The 20,711-nt window shown below is 35.5% G+C and overlaps 1 protein-coding gene across 3 annotated transcripts; it reads left to right on the top strand.

Annotated features, from left to right (window-relative positions):
- Window positions 1-299: 299 nt before the first annotated feature.
- Window positions 300-20,403, top strand: LOC139149976 (cilia- and flagella-associated protein 36-like). Of its 3 annotated transcripts, none has more exons than XM_070722075.1 (10): window positions 300-438; window positions 529-593; window positions 6,400-6,504; window positions 7,594-7,811; window positions 8,992-9,136; window positions 9,578-9,664; window positions 12,469-12,657; window positions 13,235-13,258; window positions 14,941-15,118; window positions 16,021-20,403. In XM_070722075.1, exons 1-10 carry the CDS (start codon window positions 345-347, stop codon window positions 16,128-16,130), a joined length of 1,215 nt encoding a protein of 404 aa, XP_070578176.1. In that variant the 5' UTR covers window positions 300-344; the 3' UTR covers window positions 16,131-20,403. The 3 variants fall into 3 exon arrangements, with proteins under 3 accessions (XP_070578176.1, XP_070578175.1, XP_070578177.1); XM_070722074.1 differs by having other exon boundaries at window positions 12,460-12,657; XM_070722076.1 differs by lacking the exon at window positions 13,235-13,258 and having other exon boundaries at window positions 12,460-12,657.
- Window positions 20,404-20,711: the final 308 nt, after the last annotated feature.

Raw genomic sequence — 20,711 nt, 5'->3', positions numbered from 1 at the left:
TGAAGCCCACTTTCAAAGCCTTCTGTGATTACAGTATATCATGTATACTTTTGACCATGACTTTTGACCTATGATTTTTCGCTAACGGATGGATACATTTGCTATCAATATACCTTAAAATGAAAACCAACCAAATAATTTGGAACGATATTCGAATTAATGACATTAAGAGTTAGCCAGCAGTGGCATTTATGACTTCATTGTATCATTCCAAAGCTCTTGGCCTCTGCGTATTATGCGATGACGTTAGTGTTTTGTTTACTGCGTTAGGGGGCCCATTTTTGTGCCGTCGGTGTTTGTTCAACTTCTTTACTCCAACTCTGGTTCTGAATTGCAATCCCGAAATGGCTGACTGGGTGTTTGACAGCGTTTTTGGCTTCCTGCACAGTCCTATGTGGACTGTCCCTATCGTAAACTTCATAGAACACAAATGTTTAGGTAAGCTTTTTTTCACGAATGAATGATAAACGTTTCTCCGAAGTCAAATCATTCGAGTAAACTGTTGTTATTATTCTGCACTTTCTTCAGTATTCGACCCCGAAGAGGACAACACCAAGGTGTACACAGAAATACACGGAGAGTACAAGGAATTAGTAAGTTGGTCACAAAATGTTCAACACCTTTGTGTTTTTCAGATAGCAGACGAAATGCTTTCACTTACAAGTATGTCTTACACTTTACTGAATGAGAATGGAGGTAGTTCTATTGACACCCCCACCCCATTTTTCTAAAAATAGCTTGGTATATCACGGTAGCCTGAAGTTGGAAGAAGCCACATTCACAGTGCATGCACTGTTCTTGTCTGCCTGCCGACCAACCCGGATATTGTGGCTCCTTATCCGTACACAGTGCAAATCAATGATTTAGGGAAGACATGCCTGAAGGTTGTATACTATAAAGGCATGCACTGTATGCATAAACTTGATTTATCACAATCATGACAATGATAGGTGACCAATTGATGACAGATTTGCTACCATAGCAACAGTCACTGACCGTCTCATAAGTATATGGCTTCTTCTTTATGTGCAATACATCCATAGCCATAGAATTACCTTGTTTCTATTTTATCACTTCAAAAACCTAATGCAATTTTGTCCCTCAATATTTTCAGTACTTTAATGATTAAGTTAGTCAATGGACAAGTGAAAAAATATAGGTAACCCTACATTTTCATTGGGATCACCTATATTTCTAGGAAAGCCATTGTAATAGAGTTTTTAACTGAGCTAACAGACAACCAACAGTGTCATTGTTGTGCAGATTATATAACCAATGGTTTAAAACAATACTGTGGACTATTTTATTTTCACTGGGATTTATTTTAGCTGAAAACAGATTTTCTACATTTCACTGTGATCTTATTTTCACTTCGTCTAGTCTGACTACATGCAAAGTACAGAAAATTAAAATTTTCACTTGGATTTTATATTGGTGGAAAAACGGTCCGGTGAAAATAGCGAAAAATAAATTCCAAGTGAAAGTATTCTACAGTAATGTCAGAGTTCTGTTCATTATCAACAGAGTAGATGATCCATGACTTATATGTAAATTAAGAAAAAAGCTCAATCAATGCTGTGATAGTGGTTTAATAGCAAGAAAACCATTTAGTCTTTATATATCAGCTGAAATAGTTGTATCAATGAGAATATTACAGAGCCCAACGGCGAGACAGTGCAAGTACAATTTACTTATGAGTATTTGCATGAGCATCTAGCAAGTGTGGGGTTTATGTGGTGGATAGCAAAATACACTGCAAGCCTGATACACTATAAGCTGCACTCATATTGGGAAAGAACAGTGCAAAAACTGTCTTCACCCTCATTTACAATTTACAGGGTTTTTAAAATGCTAAATTCTTTACAAATAGCTTGAAATATCAGCAATAAAGAAAAGCAGTTGAATTACTAGTATTAATAATTTGACACATGAGCCTGAGGCTGGAGCTATCATGATTGCAAAGGAAAAAATATGGAAAAACAATTCAGTCTAAAAATATCCAAACTTTCAGAAATGTGGTCTTCACTCTATGATGAAAACATACACTAAGCTTTGTCGTAGCAATCATGTTTGAAATCTTCCATGCCAAAAAGTTGTCTCCTACAAAATGTTGCATATGAATTTTTGTTTTTTTGAAATACTGGTTAATTACAAAACAAAGTACTAGCAAGGTTCCAGTGCTCATTAACATAAGGTTTTGGTATAATGTTTTCTGTATTTGCACTGCAGTGCAAATACTGATGGTACACGCATACTCTGGTGCAGGTGAAGTGTACTATGTATATAATAATTCTTTGTATAACATTTGTTTTCAACTCAGTAAAAGTAAGTCATGTGTGAATTTAATGTGAATGATAACAAAAGAGAATTGGATACCGTAGGAAACATGCTTGTGAAGCAACTAATGCAATAAGAGATATAATTAATTGCATTTTGTAACTAGTACAGACAAAGATATGAAATGGGAATGCAACCACTATCTATTGAAACAATCAGCAAAGATTGTGATGAGAATGATCTATTAGGCCATTCCTGTGTAACAACAATAAATAATTGACAAAAACTGTTGTTTTTAAATGTTTGAGATATATTTCCTGGGAGCATGTTCATCTATCCTAGACATACAATACATCCTTTATCCAGGGTTATTAGTTGGCCATTAACTTTAATACAAAAAGGAATACTTTCCAACAGTAACTATGATATCATGAAAAGAATGTTTGTTTTAAAAAATGAATTTTCTAAGTTGGGAAGTATATTTTTAAGGTAGGAAAGGTATTTGTAACTTCTGTGACGTTTCTGCTGTCTCAAAGGAACACTGGTACGTTATCTATTTTACTGCCTCAATAAAAATTCAATCAATGGATTGCAAATGTTCAAAGTGACCAGAATTCACCACATTAAATTATGATATGAATGTCATTTTTTACTTATCTTTATGCGAATAAAAGAGGAAACAACATGTGATAAAGAAGTAGTTATCTGAAATCCAGTATTCATTTGATAAACATAACTGAAGAATTTATTTTTCCATGAAAAAGTAGTAAATGTTAAGAAAATTTCCAGTGCTAATGTACAATGTTCACACCTTTGTAGCCGTGATCTACCAGTCCAATAGATTTTTTTCTGCGGTTGTGTGGTAGACATGCACAGAGACATACCGTAAAGGTTTAAACATGAAAACAGAATATTAGGCAGGAAATAAACAATTTGTTTCAGTTTGTACAAAAAATTCCATAATTTTGATATCACATGTTCCCACATTGGTGACCTTTCAATGATAGCATGCAGATAATGGAAAACACAAAAGACACTCATATTTGTGTTATATGTTCCATTTTTACAACTGAGACATAGGAGTACATATACGGGTAATAAGTCAGCCGTGACAAAGAATTCAGCATAAGTATGATCATTTGGAAAAAAAATTTACACAAAAATACACGATATATTCCGTTATAATCTTTAGGCAGTAGTTTTTAAATTCTAATATGTTCAATAAGCTGACAAGGCGAGAAACAAAAAAAATACAATTGAGACCAAATTTTTGGATTAGTTTCTGAATTTCTGCTGAAAAGCAAAAAAGCTGAAAGTTACGAACATTTCAACAGACCAGTGTATATTCAAATACACAATCTAAAAGCACCATAGTATTTGTAAACAAGATAAATTCTCTTTTTACTGCAATTTAGTCACATTTAAAGTGACCTTGTTCAGTGAAAAAATAAACTTGTAGTTGCATGAGAACTGAAGAGACACCAACCTTGGCCTTTTTCAAAGAGAAAATCTTCTATAGAAGGCAGGTACACTGGTATCGTAGGACTGTGTGTAAAAATACTACACTAGTATATCCATCAGAATCAATTTGTCATTTTGTGTCAGAGAAAATACATCTAGTAAATGTCCAAATTTTTCAGACGCCTTTCTTATGTGAAATTTTCTATCAATTTGGAAATTCTATTTCCTTTTTTACTATTGTGAAAAAATCTTATTATTAGGAACAGCAAAAGTCCGTGGCAAAAAGTTCACATTGACGATTTTTTAATAGAACAGACTATTAACATATTATTATTTGAATTAAGCACAATCATACAATACATATATTTGATAGATGACTGTGCCATAGTAATCCTTCAAACAAATTATATAATTGCATATTTATAAAGTCTGATTTGATTTCTTGCAATAATGTTTATTCCTTTAAAAAAGAGATGAAAATGTCAAAGGACTTTTTGAGCAAAGAGAGACAACCATCTCACATTGAAATAATTTGTTCACCAATTGTATGTTTTAGGCAAAATTTTAAACTTACTTTGTCCCCAATTTAGAAAATTATACACTATCAATTTTGCCGTCCTCTTGGTTTTGTAACATTGACTGTATTCAAAGAGTTAAAACTATAATGGAAAGAGCACTTTGCAAAAAAGTAGTATTTCAAAAATGTGTCACAAGAATTTCCAAATCGTTTTTTCAGTCAAGTTCTGAGATGAGACCTTTGTTTTTATATCATAGCTACATATTTGTGCAAATAGACTGATATTAAAACTTCATGTGATACTCAAAATTAATTTTCTTGAGTCATGAATTAGAGAGCCTGTGTCCTATATATTTTATATAAATGAGTTTTCCTAAGATGCCTTAAGTGTTTTTTGTATAGGATAAAGCCCGAGTACGAGGGCTCTTCTGGTATATAAAGTCCAACCCAACGATAAAATGTCGAGGCCGCAGGCCAAGACATTTTATTGTAGGGTTGGACTTTATATACCAGAAGAGCCCGAGTACGAGGGTTTTATCCGACTTAAAAACTATCGCCCCTAACTGATATATTTTCGTTTTCAATGTGTTTACGTCAACCGTCCCCTTTGTCAATGTAACATGTTTAGGATATGAATTAAAACTTTTATTTGTGAAATAGCCTTTCAATGTAATGGAACATCCTATAAATGCCCTAGGCCACATTATATAAATGCCCTAGGGCACAGCAGATTTTATGTTGCAGCTGGTTTCCGCTGTGTTACCAAATTTGAATATTAAAACGTACCAGATGTCTACAGAATATGACATGTTCACTTTGATTGGACAGTACTTTACTACGGCGCTGTCATTCGTTTCTGGAATTTGGTGACCAAGGCTTTATGAGTAGATAAAACACCCTGAATTGAGCACTCTGATTGGTCAATCAACAGTAGATGCCTTAAGTGTTTTTTCTTCAGTTATTGTTTGTTTAGTGCAATTTATATTCAGAAAGCTTTCAAATGTATTCAGAGCAAATCCCAAAGGTCACATTACATAGTTGTCCAGTAGTTATGGAGATTAGTAAACAATAGTCTCCAAAGACACAAAGTATTCAGTTCTCATCAAAAATCAAACCTTAACCTTGTGGAAAACATGAAAGGACAGATTCAGACTTAGTGCTTGGAATATTTAATGGTTTGAAGTGCGCTGTCCATTACTCTTCAGTTATTTTGGCAAGTTCAACTTCAATCTTGCAGGCAGCTAGCATCTTGTCTGACTCAAGAGATACAGATATTGCTTGGTTCATTTACATTGACATGTGCAAATTAAACCAAATAAAGAAAACGTTACTGCCACGTACATTGTCCAGATGTAAGCCATTAAGTGTCTTGTTATGCCATACAAGTAATCCATGTTGTCCGTGTGTGAGAAAAAATTCATACCATAGCCATTTCAGTAAACAAGAAATTCACTTGCAGTGTAGTATTTGGTGAGTTAGGTGCATCAAAATTTATGTTTGTTGAAAAATGTTTTGATTATTTGTTCAAAATCATGCACACAGACTTGTAACCATGTCATATAAAAAGGCACTACAAAAATTTCTTAGCTTTTGTTTTACATTGACACAAGAAGTTGCAGATAGTTAAAAATTTTATTCAGTATGTGTGGATTAATGTATGCAGGGATAGTAATTGGAGATTGCAGTAAGGATCAACGTAGTTTCCAAATGAAAATTCTTCCTTGATGTAGTCATGGGTCAAGAAGCCTTTGAAATATTACACAATTGATGGAAATGCAACACGCTATATTGACAGAAATATTTAAAAAATTAGTCTCAAAGGAAATAGAAATGCCGCAAATGCGACCTAGCATAACATCAGTACAAATATAGGCAAAATTATGCGTTGTACTATTTTGAACATAATTTGAACCTGAGAAAATTAGTTTTTAGATGTTCAATAATTTAGCATTTATAAACAATAAAAAATTGTAGCATTACTGGTGTCAAAATCTCCATGGAGTATACACAGTCTGATTACATTTCTCATCACTATCTTTCATTAATAATTTTCATGGATGAGGATTGCACCTTCATTTTGCCATGTGCATGTTGAAGAAAGTGTCTACAGGTGATCTTACATTGTTTCTTCCATCCTCCTGCAGGTTGAATTTTTACTGGAAAATTTTCTTGAAGATGTAGGTATAACCTCAGACCAGTTTGTTTCAGCCTGCAAGACTAAAGTTGGCAAGCAGTCTGATGAAACATATGTAAGTAAATGCTTTCTGGAGTACTGCCTTATTATTTGCTTGCTTTTTATTCCTCTATTTCTTCTGTCAACCCATCAATAAATTAAAAAATAATCACCTACAGACATGTCAAGCTCTCGGAACATATTAGTGCAACAAGGGAATAAATGGCAGTTCTCAATTTTGCAGTGACTGTTGTCATGGCAACAGTGTTCTATTCAGGAGTTTTGCTCACCATTTAGCTTTTAAGAGTAAGACGTCAAGATCGTTGCAGAAGCACACAAAAAAGGAGAATTGTGTTGATCAGCACTATTATTGTAACAGCCATTGCTTCAATGCATGTATCCTGTTCACTGTGTTATCAAAGGCCAAAGTACTCTGTGGCACCACATGTACTGTTTGAAATCTCTGCATCTCTGCCATTTGATCACACTGTTTTCAAGCTCCATAAATTAATTTTATATATATATATATATATATATATATATATATATATATATATATATATATATATATATATATATATATATATATATTTATTTATTTATTTATTTATTTATTAAGAATACTGGCAAAGTATCTATTGCAGAGAATTTCTTTTCAGAACCTGAAATATTCCTTGACATCCTGTTCTTAATTAGCCAGCAACATGAATTTGATTGTAATAACAAGAAAAGAGAGTGGAACCACAAAAGCTTTGCATTTTGTCAGATACAATTATTAGCAATGGTACAGTCTCCTTTTCTGCTGTATTCAGTGTGAAAATCTCTTACAATGTAAATTTCTGTGAAGGATGACTGCCCTGCATACAGTGTGTGTGAAATGACTTGATTGCATAGCTAGCTCTTGGTGTCTTGTGTAAGTTTCCTAGTCTTCTCCAGACATCACATGATCAAAAGAAATATTTTATTTTAAAAAAAAAATTCAAATACTAGAGAAGTGACACTATTAAAATATCAATGGAAATTAATTGCAGAAATAAAGTCAAAGTGGTAAGTCAACAGGATGGAATCAATCAACACGAAAATGTAGTGGTCAGTGCATTTAGAGTGAAATTATCAGTTTATTTTATCATATTGAATATATTTTATGATTTTCGTTTGCATTAAGTCTGCCTTTGAACAAGTGGAGGCAGCTCAAGATTATGAAATCTTCAAGAGAATGATGATCCAAAAGAATATAGAACTTGAACTTCAAGCCCTGAGACTCATCCAAGAGCGAAATGGTGTAATACCAGAGTCCATGACACCTGGTGAAAAGAGCAGTGTACAATATTCACAGGCCCAGATTGAAGATGAGGAAGAGAGAATATTGCAGGAAGTTCTACGGTAAGACCAGGAACAATTTTAAAAATATTTATGTTCAAGAATAATTTTGAAATTATTACTCAGAATCATGCTTCAACTTGAAATGAATTCTAAACTTTCTATTACAAGATTTCTTTTTCTATTTCTTTCTATTACAAGGTTAAATAATTATGCACCGCTATTTTTCTCATCCATACGGATTGGATGACTATGTTTTTGTTTCATTACAAACTGATTCAATTTATCAGAAATATGCACCGCTATTTTTCTCATCCATACGGATTGGATGACTATGTTTTTGTTTCATTACAAACTGAATCAATTTATCAGAAATTCATTAATCTAACCAATAGGGGTATCACTCAAAGTAAAACATTGTTCATGTTCCAAGTCATTATCATGAACGAAAATTATATGTACAAGATTATATGTAAAAGATCAGGGTATTGCACAATTTCTTGAAGGTCAGGTCAACATGCACTAGTCAAGGTCATCAATAAAATACATTTACAAAAATCAAAAATTGTTTTGTCAAGATCAGACTTGTACTTAATGTTGAAGAGTACAACTACAGATAGTATCAATAAATAATTGATTAGCATATCCAGGGAAACATCTGTGCTGGTCATGATATGGTCAGATAGGAAGTCTCCAGCAGTGAATTTCCAAGGGACTTGTTATAATCAGACAGACAGTATATGTTACCTGGATGCATGAAACTGTTTCAGTGTTTCATCTAGGCTGCGCGCTTGCGCGATTTGCCCTCTTTGGTGTGCTGTGCGCCGCCAATCATACTTACAAGGGGTGAATCATTGTGCTGCACTGAGCTGGCTGGCATATCAAATATGGGTGTCACACTTCAATGCATTTGATCCGTTATCAGCATCTGTTGGCATTGCAACAGCCATTTTATAATGTAGCAAGAACATTTATATGAGGGGGCTAATTTTAGTTCAATTTTGATACTTTTGTGCTGTTGCAGTTATACATGGTGTTCAGCCCTTTGTCTTATACCCACAAATTGATAGTATTCACATATCTGAATACAGCGTTAGCCATGTTCTATAGTGCCCATGGACATCAGTGACATTACCAGAACTTCCCATTCCATGTGCCAGAGTACAGAGAGTAGCACCATTCCTGATTTCCAGTGACTCGGTCAGTCTCTCTAACACTCATTTTATCTAACTTTTTTGTGCAGGAAATCCAAGGAGGAATACGAAGCCCAACAGAAGAAAAAAAGTCCACAGTATGACACAGAAATGGAAAAAGCTCTTGCCCATAGCAAAGATGATGCCCAACGTCTTGAGGAGGAACAACAGAAAGAGAAAGATATGTTAGAGAAAGTATGTAATCAAGACCTCATTCTGAAACGCAAGATTCCGATCTCTTGATCACTTGTACAATGTATTGAACTTTCTTCATAAAAGCTTAATACCAATAATATAATTACTAGTAAAAACTGACTTTTCCATGGATTGTGCATCATCCTAATACGCGTGAAGCCATAATGTATCATTTCACTTCTAGACAGATTATCAATTACTCAGTCAGCTATTCCTGTCATGGAAGAGGGAAATGCTGTCATGAAACATGAAATACACTTATATGCTTGAAAGACAAAAATACTCCTTCCAATAGCCATTTGTCAGTCAAAGCAATCAGTTCATGGTCTGAACATACTCATCCATAACAGAATATGAATGTTGTTAATGGTTCCTTGACACATTTACTATAATCAATGCAGTAGACTTCACTTATGTATCACCAACATTTGTGTCCATCAGGCTTTAAAGATGTCACTATCAGCAGGCACAGCGGCACAATCTCAGTCATCTGTGAAGGACTTACCTACAATACCCAAAGACACTAAGGTAAGAGGAAAAGTGTCTTTGTAAATCTGTACTGGGACTTGAATCTGAGATTTCAAATACAGTGATGGGTAGAATTAAAACCCAGCTGGAATGATAAAACAGTCAAGATAGAGATGTATGATGAAAGGGAGGATACCTTTGATCTGTCATATTATCTGATTTGTTTCACAGTGATTTCAACTGGTTGTTTATCGCCAATGCATACTATATCACAGTGTTTGGATATGATTAGGACATGACATACAATTGATGCATATCAAATTTTCAGCCATTTCTCTTTGACTATCGTACGGTATATGTAATATTTAACTGTACAGATCATAATGCTTAGCCCAGTTTCTAAAACGACTGTGCAGTTAAAGCAAAACTTTACACGCACACATGTATGTCCTTTTGTTTTCAAACCCTCTCAAAATACAGTATAACATGGTTTAGTAGCCCTTACTTTGATGAGATTACTCTCCCATACGAGTTAGGACACTATTTCTCAGACTTTGTAAACTTTACTACTTGATTCAAAGTCAGACTGCTCTATGTAGATAATGCCTCTATTTCCTTGAACTAAAGAAATTGGGAGTTTGCCCGTTCCTTTGGATGTTCACATGCATCTACATAGAGATGTGTCGTAGAGTGGCTTATATGTCAGGGTACTCGGCATTAGAATTTGTGCAGGAAGCTTGAAATTTTAGCCTTTGAAAATTTTCCCAATTTCCTGCTGTAGTATGTCATTCAATATTCATAGAACAACCAAACATGCTTTCAAAGAGGTCATTTGTTAGCCACTATAGACTATAGTCTATAGAAGCTATTGGGATGGGTATCCGTCCGGCGTCAGTCTGTATGTATGTACCGGTACGTCTGTTTGTGAGGCGTCCGTCCACTCAAATATCTTGAGAACCACAGTACTTACTGATTTGATATTTGTTGTGTAGATGAAAAATATGATTATGAGAAACTTTTTTTTAATTTTTTGATATTGTTGAAAATATGCAAATTAGCACCAAAAAAGGCGTTTTTGGTAAAAAATCTTCTTCTTCATAACCGCTGATCAGACAGCTTTGTTATTTGGTATACAGGTCCCTAGGGATAACCCAACTTAGATTTATCAAACTGTGATGAAATATGCAAATCTGTATTTTTAAGGAATTTCTTTGTCATTTGGTCAAAACTTCATTTCATCAAAACCGCTTGTCTGACAGCTTTGATATTTAATATACAGGTTCCTACAGATGAACTGAATATGATATATTGAATATATGATGAAATCTGTAATTTTGTATTTTTGATGCAATTTTTGCCATTTTGGTCAAAATATTTGTTTCTCAAAAGTTACTCATCTGATAGCTTTGATATTTGGTATACAGGTTCCTATGCTTTATCTTAATGTAATATATTGAAATTATGATAAATCTTCAATTCTGTATTTTGCAGCTATTCCTTGCCATTTTTGTCAGGCCATCCTGAAATGAGCTATCAAAGATATCCACCTTCTTCATCAATACATGTGTCACAAAAAGTTATTCTCTACATAACACAGCAGAGCTCTGTCGACTGTTGGGTCACTTGTTTTTAGCTCCCATAGCAATATGTACCGGTATATATGGCAATGGAAGCTATTCTTATAGGCTAGGGAACTGTCTGTATGTATGTATGTCTGTATGTCTGTATGTCTGTATGTTTTTCAAAACTGCTGGTCAGACAGCTTTAATATTTGGTTTACAGGTCCCTAGGATGACCTTAGTGAGATAATTTCATACAGTCAGGAAATACTTAATTTTGTATCCATGTCTATAGTAGCTTCAGGGACTTTGGCCCTATGTTTTTTTGTTTTCGTTAGTTTCCACAGACAGAGTCCGGGTGGAATTGCGTATGGCCATGCCTCAGTGTGTGCGTCCATCTGTGTATATCCCTTGACAAATTTCTGAGAGATTTCTGGAGCGATTTCATTCAAACTTAGTACAAGGATTACTCCCTATGTCATATGCACCTTGATTTGTTTTGAGATACAATCCAATATGACCATCATTTCTGTCAACGGTTTCCAAATTCATCAAGCAAGTAGGGACAATTTCATAGTAATTTCATTGTTCATAGTATACTGTTATCAATGAGGGGATGTATTTTTTCTGTACAGAGGCAGCCATTATTTGAAAAACTCAAGTTTTAACCATTTTCAAATAGTACTAGTCTAGAGTAAAACAAACAATGTCTTACAAACAAAGCAATGTCAGCATTATAAATCATTTAGGGGCAAATGATTTGCAATGTATGTCATCACGTATTGTCTTGTGCATATATTTCAGCCACTCAATTTTCAAAGACACCTGAAAATTATATTCAAGTGACCTATGTTCAAGTGAAAGGTTTTCGTTTTCCTTTAGGAATTTTTTGTCAATCACATGTTTCGAAATCATGGAATCAGACAAAACATTGTAAATATTACAATCAGCATCAACATTTTAAATTTTATAGGCCAGCACTTTGCAGTGGATCTGCATTCACACACAGAGGATGTTTTCAGAGTTTATTTTAGTGAAACTGTTCATCAAGCATGACATGGCAGTGCAAGGATAATTGAAGCAGAATCCGTGTTTGTGTAGCAATTTATTTGCCGGTAAAGATAACTTAGAAAAGCTGTTAAGAGAGCAGCAGAGATTAAATTATCCAAGTTGTTGCAGATTAAATTATTTCAGTGAGAAACACCTTGAGCCAAGATGTAACCTGATTGCATTCAAGCACTCTTTCCATCAAATTCAATTAAGTGACTGTGCCAATTGACATTTCCCTGTCCCCAGAAACCCCAGGCTAAGCCAGAGGCCAGTAAAGGCAAGACACCAGCCCCAGTGCCAACCATACAAGAGCCTCCCTCGGTAACTGCTGCTGCCCCCGCTGCTAAAAAGAAAGACGTCAGTGGTGCTGAGGCTGCTGCTAGCTGGCTGAGCAGTGCAAAAGCTGAAGCAGAGGCCTCTAGGCCAGGATCCACAGCAAGTAGGGTAGGTTACATGCAGTAATAACAACATGTACTAAAGGTCCTTATATCCCACAGGAATATAAAAACTGATACGGAACCTGATTTCAGTTCCAACACATTTGCTTTTATTATAAAATGTTACTTTTATATCCAACGCACTCTTCATCAGTCGAGTATGTTAATTATGGTCTCTTGTATCTTTCTCCTCAGTCAGTGCTGTCAATTAATTGTGATCCTAAAAGCTATCAAACTTTACTTTTGCACTGTTTGATTACTGTTGTATTTGTTCTGTAATGTCCACTATTGATAATACCCTTGTTTTTACGTTGCAAATTGAAAATTCAGCAATCACTGCAGCAACTTCTTTTCAAAATAGATATTATTATTTCAATATTTAATTTACTATATGTCTTGATTTCATAATGTTGCTTAATATTCCTGCTTGTTTGTCTTTGAAATAAGTCTATTTAGTGTGTTCACTATTTTATTTCCCAATGTTATCACATATTTCTATTCTTGTTTTTTTTCTTCCTTCTCCATGGTTGTATTTTGACCTTGATGATGTGTTGTTTTGCCTATCAACTGATTCACACTCTCAGCCCACTGATGCACACAGTAAGCAGGTATGATTTCCATAATGAGGTTGCACCCACGTAAACTAATCAGTGAATGAAGTTTTGGGATGACACTTTGCACTGGATACAGTTATATCAATGACCTCATCCTCATGTCAAGCCATTCCGATCATCACTTCGCCTGAAGTAAATCAATAAAACCCATTGGGTAATCTCCTTGACCAATGTGCAGGGCTTATTGATTAACTCTCCATACTCACCTCTTTGACTGCAGTTGTTGGGCCATTTTATTACGTTGAAATTCGCTAAAGCACACACTTGCAGCAGTTGATAATTAATAATAGGATATAACACAGGAAAACTCAATCAACGATAGGAGTGGTAACGATTATCCATCTCCAAGGTGATCTCTTTGTTCATAGCTTGATAAATACGACCTGATTGATCCCATTTATCCAGTGTAGATTATTTCCATGACCCTCACCCCCATCCTATAACCTTAGGCTTCCCATTACATTATCCATACTTACAATGATCTTTGGAACGACACCTAATGTGTACCGATAGTTCACCTATCTTTTGGACCTTGTGGTTCAGAAAAATGTATCAACTGTGCACTCTGAATTGATCTTTTAACATTTCGCAGATATATAATATACAGTTCACATATCCAAAATGTGTCTGTGACTCATACTGGTTTGTGCCGTGATAAGAATTATTATAATGTCAGACTATTTCTGAGCATATAGTAGTCTTGTACCTGGCCCCATTCTAGTGCCGACTGCACTGTGTTCACAAAAAGGGTAGAGTATTCACCAACAATCACAGGAAGATCTTAGTTAAAGGATATCACATATCCAGTTGAATCATAGGTCACTGTCACTTGGCATGATCTGATTGGGTTTGTACAGGGTATTTGCATCTATGGTGAACACATTCTACAGCAATGCTTTGACTTTGTGGGGATGGACACTGCCCTCTAGAGTTCATTCATCCCTCAGATTACTCTGTAGAGATGACAAGTGACAGCATTTGATACAGAATGCCCTATACCAAACCTTTTTCATGAGCACCAATTAGCCAGTGGCAGTTTGGAACAGAGACCAGACTACTTTGTATACCTGATCAAATAATTGCTCAACTGACGAGACGTGTACAGTTGCTTGTCGTTAATGAAAATGATTATCTCAATGCAATTCTTAAAAAATTGCAAGGTGTTGCATTTGTGTTCAGAGTCATCTGACCAGTCACAACATGACCCTGTTAAGGTAGAACGCGCCTTGGGGACAGATATTGGGGCTCTCAAACTTTTACAATTCTTTTCTGATCTAGCACTTATAGGGGTTCATTTAAAGCTCTTTGAGTAAGGAAACTTTTCACCGGCTTAGTTTTTTCGAAATTCGAAAAGTTTATTTTTCTCCATAGAGTTAACACAGGGATAGCAGCCATTTTGAATTTATATATCGGTAAATCTTAGGTTATTTGTTTCTCTAGTTCCAAAATTTGCACGGTGACCCCAGATTGTTATTATTGATTTTGAAAGAGAATGGTTAAAAGATTCCTTACGGAAAGTTTGAGCATAAGTTGAAGTCTTTCACTTTCGGAGCCCTTACTGCCTTAAGACAGTGAATCCCAAAATGACACATGACTTGTGAATCTTAATCTGATTCTGACTCTGGAGCAATCCTCTCTATTTCTCAGAATGATTTGCATTATCTCTCCTGTTACAGTTGGCAAGTAGTGATGCTGCAGAACTGAAACGCAGAGAGGAATATCTGAAGCAGCAACGTGACAAACTCCTTGTCATGAAGAAGAAAGAAAGAGAAAAGACACTAGATACCTTCACAGCTACATCCCAAGGCAGGGATCGGCCAAGATCTGCAAGGGCAGCTAAACAAGCTACCAAAGGTAAACATAATTAAGATTGATTTTTCTATTCCTGTATTCGATATTCAGAAAAAACTGGTAATTATTTCAGACTGTGTCCTGATGCTAAACATTTGTACAGTTCCTTAAGATAGGTTCAACAGATGTCTATTTTGCGTGGACGGTGATATGCCTTTGATTGTCAACATTTGCTGTTGATACTTTTGCTGCCATATGATGAGGTTGAAATCAAAACAAGTGGCAGGGTGCAAAACATTTTGAATACGGCGTTAATATGACTGATACATGTTGACCTGACCTTGAACTAATAGTGCATTGCCCTGATGTTTTACAAATTACTAGCACATATAATATTTTATTCATGATTACAACTCAGAACATATACATTTTTTGAAGTGTGTTGGGTTGATGTGTGGACTCCTCTGTAGCTTACCATTGATGACATAGTAAATAGATGTGTCATGGGGTAGTGGTTAGGGTACCAAACTCACTTTCAAAGGATTGTGAGTTCAAGACTCAAGCATGGTGTTGTGCCCTTGAGCAAGGCACGTTGCTCCATTGTGGGTACCTCATTCTTTAGCTTGGGTTTTACTTTTTGGATGACGGATTTAATAAAACAAATGATGGAATGTATATATGTTAAAAGGTTACACCATCAGATGATGTTGTACATGCATTTGTAGTTCAGATGAGACACATGATGTTATGCAGTCAAATGGTCTTGTAGGCATGGTAGCAAGTAGGATGAGAGAAGCTATCCAATATCTGAAGTAAATTGTCTCATTTAATTCTCAAGTTTGTTGAGTTTCTGAATGTGAAAAAGATCAAAACAAATCCATGCATTCATCCCAGGATAATGTTATGACACTGAGTTCTATCATTGCATTGCATCACAGTCTTCGGCGTAATTGTTTCCCCCACAGAGGAAGGCAAACCGCAGAGTGCCGAGATGTCTGCAGAAGATCAGAAGAAACTGGCAATGAGACAAGCATTAGCCGCCAGACTTAAACAGGAAGTTATCAACAAAAAATAAACCCAACTTCATTTTGTTAGACCCCACCCTTCGAAACCTTGAAACAAAATACTGAAATTATTGGCAATGTTGACTGGACCAAGCGTATCTATGAACTTTCTCTTCCAACTTTAGTATCTGATCTTGGATGTCAATTTGCAATGATGTCTGCTAGCTTTTCATTCACAGATAATATGTAGTCAGTTTTCTGACTGTTAAAACTAGTGATGTTATAGTGGGTTTACATACACATGAGACTATTTTCATACAAAATCACTGAGTATAACTCTCTCTTTTCATGTCATATTTCACCAGAAAAGTTTTTTCACTACATGACATTATGGTAGATATGGACTAAATGGATGTGTTTATTATTTGTATCTATGCTTTATTTTCACTAACAGATTATTTCATTATTCTGGATAACTTGCTGAAAGATTGCATAAAAAAATAAATATAATGTAAAATGAAAAATACATGTGAAAATAAAAATTTCATAATGATCTAATAGACTATAAATTTCTGTACCAAGCAAAAGTAAATTCCAGTGAAAAAATTCATCTACAATGCCATTGTACACTTTCTGTTGTGCAATAGCCATCCATTGATTTGTAAAGGTCTCATGTATAAAAGTAGTGATTTTTTGCTAACATTTTGCTAATCCAGCTCACCATATCAGTGTTTATTTTATGTACAGTATAAATATTGATTGCATATTTTAAATAAGTAGCTGATAGTGTTACAGTAGGTGGGTTTACACGTGTATTTTATTAAACCTGAGGGAATCTGATTAGTCGCTCTGTAAATATTCCTTATCAGCGATTTAAGCGATCTCACGTTTACACGTCATACACAAGGTATAAATTTAGTTCGGGTCAAGCGAAAGAAATATCGCCACCAACAATACAGTAGTCTTCATAACAACGTATAACAACGTATAGCCCGTACATCGAAACGACAAAAATCAAGCAAGCCCTGACAGAAAACTGGAGTGAACTTGAAAAAGACGAAACACTAAAAAAACTGTTCCAAAACCAACCAATAATCGCATATAGAAGGAACAGAAATATAGGCGACACACTTATAAGCGCCAGACTTCACAAAAACTACAATAGCTCAAACTCAGGTTCACACGAACCTACACAAACACAACAAGATCAAACAGTAGACATTCTAGCTTCCCTACCAAACGTAAATGGTTCAACAAATTATCAAATAAAAACAATCAACCATTCAACACGTCTCACCAATCAAAAATGAATTGTAAGCGACTGATGAAGAAAACTGTTTTCGAAGCGTAGCTCCAAAGGATCGTAGTGTCACAGTAGTCTCTCCGCTCCAGTGCGGATTAACACAAGACACGTAGATTACGGGTACGTCTCGCCATGGCTAAGCAACATTTTACATAAAACAGCCAAACATGATATACACTTATATTATACACAATATCATACACAAAACGCAAACAACCCAAATATAACGATGTGTGGAGTTGCTTTCCCTTTACTACCAGTTGCTTTCCCTTTACTACCTACAAAAAATGGCAAAAATGGCATCGTTTTTCTACCACTACGACGGTTGTTGTCGGACACGGACTTGAACTGAGCTCGCAACCGTTTGATTTTGTTGTGGCATTGTTCCGCTGTCCTCTCGAGTCCCTTCTCCCTGGCCTTGGCAGCGACGACTTCATACACTTGCCGATCCCTCGACGTGCCGTCAATCATACGGATGACGTTTTCGTCTCTCCAGATTGACATATAGCCTGATCTCTTCCTGTGACCAATTGTTGCCGCGATCGCGAGAGCTTCTTACTTGAACACCGTCCATTGTGGTAATGACCGCAAGCCCGAAGACAGGATATAGTTCGGCGTTTAGTTCGGTGTTCTGGTCACACGTGTAAATAGGCCATTGTTTAGTACGGAGCACCGAACCTGGACCAGCCCTCCGACACCGAATTAATTTAGTTCTTTGTTAGTTCAGTGTTGTCTGTTCACACGTCCAACTGACACAGGTTTAAATTTATTCCGGTGTCAACTCCGGACTTAACTCACACGTGTAAACCCCCCCAGTGTTACAGTGTGTATCAAGAAATTTTAAATGAGCGTGTTTGTTGTTATTAGAATCCTGTAACTTTTTATTTGCTGTGTGTTTGTGTGTGACTTTGCAGTCCAGTGGTTTACTTTGACATGTCTTTTGTATGTCATACAAAACCATGGTACTTAACCATTTGCAGGCAAGTATAATTGATCTTTATGAGAAGAGGGAGTGTTGTGTAGTAAACATGTTTTTTACAGCCGGTCTTCACACATACAGATACAAGCAAATGCACAGTCACTCACAGAAACACACGTATGCACATCCACATGATATAAAATGCCAAATGCTTCAAGTATGAAGTTAGTAGACATCATTGGAAATTGTCTTTGATTCTTTGATAATTTGATTTTGCCTCTCTCGATCTGTTCCCTCAAGGCTTTTCACATCACAGTGTGATCAAAACCAAACAAAATCACAGTCTTCACTGTATGATATTGACATGGGTAATCAAAAAACTACCACCATTATTTCTCCTGCATCCCTGTAAATAAGTCCAAAGATACCATTTCAAACAAACTGGGATTAAACCAAGTTGTGTGGAGAAGATATGTTTGCCACACATGAATAGCGCATTTTATTCACATGCCTATGAATCTTTCACTTTTAACTGGGAATGGCCAGTAAAGGCCAGGCAGCACAGAGCATGACGTTGCCAGTAGTTGACACTCAAAGCCTTGTAGTATGTAGATGTCACGGCTCACAGCTTGCAAAGAAGTAAAGTGTAATAAGTAATCTCGTGCTTTATAGTCTTTGAAAGATTGATACAGATGCAAAAATTATGAATTGTACATAGCTGATTACTTTTTTTGCATACAGACACTTAAAATATGTCTTTTAGAGAATTTCAGAAAAAGATGTAACACATACTTTTGCATAATTTATCATCTTCTTAATAAATCATAAGATAAACCTTGCAGAAAACTGAAACCAGGCAAACCAGGTATGTAGTAAAATATCTATGTAAATGAGAATTTTATGACAGGTGCATTTCCTGGTTATGTGAAGAGAACCACCCCGTCCAGTATTTCTTACCATCCTAAGGATCCTTGAAAGTTTTAGATTATGATATGCTGTGTATAGTATTTAAAATTTTTCAAACTTTTGTTGAGATGGTGTTTTTCAGTTCCGAACACTAAAACAAGTCTCGCTCACCATGATTGATGTAGTCACAAAAATATATGAAGTATGGCGACATTTACAAATGTCAGAGATAGAACAACATGTTAGTTTTGTATGTCAAAAGGCATGTGCCCTGATAAGATATATCTGTCAGCAAATTTATACTCATATCAGTTTCAACAGAAAAAAGACATCAACACTGGGATAAAAAACACACCTTTATATAGGTTGTTATCAAGTCACTAAATTGAAAATTGTCTGTAGTGTAGCTAGAGTCTCATATTTTGTACGTAAATGTTGTATTTTATGACCATTTGTCCTGTGGAGGCTGTAGTTTTCCCCAACATATTGCTGCTACGTATAGTCATTTCATGAAAGATTTGTGTACTTAGCCACTGTTTTTATCCTGTGAATGAAGCTTGACAGCTTCTGAAATCTGTATGTGTAGGACAACTTTGTACAGACTTATTGAACACACTTTGGTGCAATTGTCCTGTCTAGAGTTTGGTTAAAGAATGATTTTTTTTTTGTGATTGAATAACAAAATTTGTGTGTTGCCAACTCATATTACTTTCTTGTTTTGCAATTGTGACCAGAGTTGAATCCAGACAGGTGTTTGAAATGCAATTTGCTGGAATCGATATCAACTATATGATATTTATATCACCATCATTGAGGAACACCTTATCAACTATCATTGACCAGAGTATGGCATATGGTAAGGCTCATCTGAGAAAACAAGAATGAAATTGTTATACAAGAAACTGATCTGACATGGCTACAATATTTGCATATCACCCCAATAATGCATAGTGAACACATCAAAAGTTTTATTTACAATGTTTAGAATACAGATTCGCTAACCTTCCAGCCTATAAAATAGGATAGCCATGGATTTAAGAAAGGTAATATTAAAAGTACTGGAGAGCTGGATTTGGTGTTGCGTTTTAAAGTGTACCAAATGCATAGATGAACAGAAAAGACATGCATTCCAAGATAGCAATCTTTTGTATTTGCTGATACATGTAATTCTGCAGTCACCATGGTAATGAATAAATCCACCCAACTTCTCACATTATCTTGTGACCTGTGTATTATCCTATTGTCAGTTTGTGTGAGGTGATTCAGGTGTCTTCATTTTAATAGACTGGTCAGCACAGTGAATATCTGCAGGACACGCCATGCCACAGCCCCACAGAGATCAACTCATACCATTAGCTGTAAGAAGACAAATTTTACCAGTATGACATTTGGACAAACTTAAATCACCTGTGATTGAAGGTCTTTGAAACCAAAAGAACAAATTTCTGTTGCAGATATACAATTTTCTGCATCAGATGTTGTTTCTTATAATCTCTAATAGAATGCTCAAAAAGTTGACTTTCA

This window comes from Ptychodera flava, chromosome 14, assembly GCF_041260155.1.
Source record: "Ptychodera flava strain L36383 chromosome 14, AS_Pfla_20210202, whole genome shotgun sequence".
Taxonomy (NCBI): domain Eukaryota; kingdom Metazoa; phylum Hemichordata; class Enteropneusta; family Ptychoderidae; genus Ptychodera; species Ptychodera flava.
This window is presented reverse-complemented; position numbering and strand designations above follow the sequence as displayed.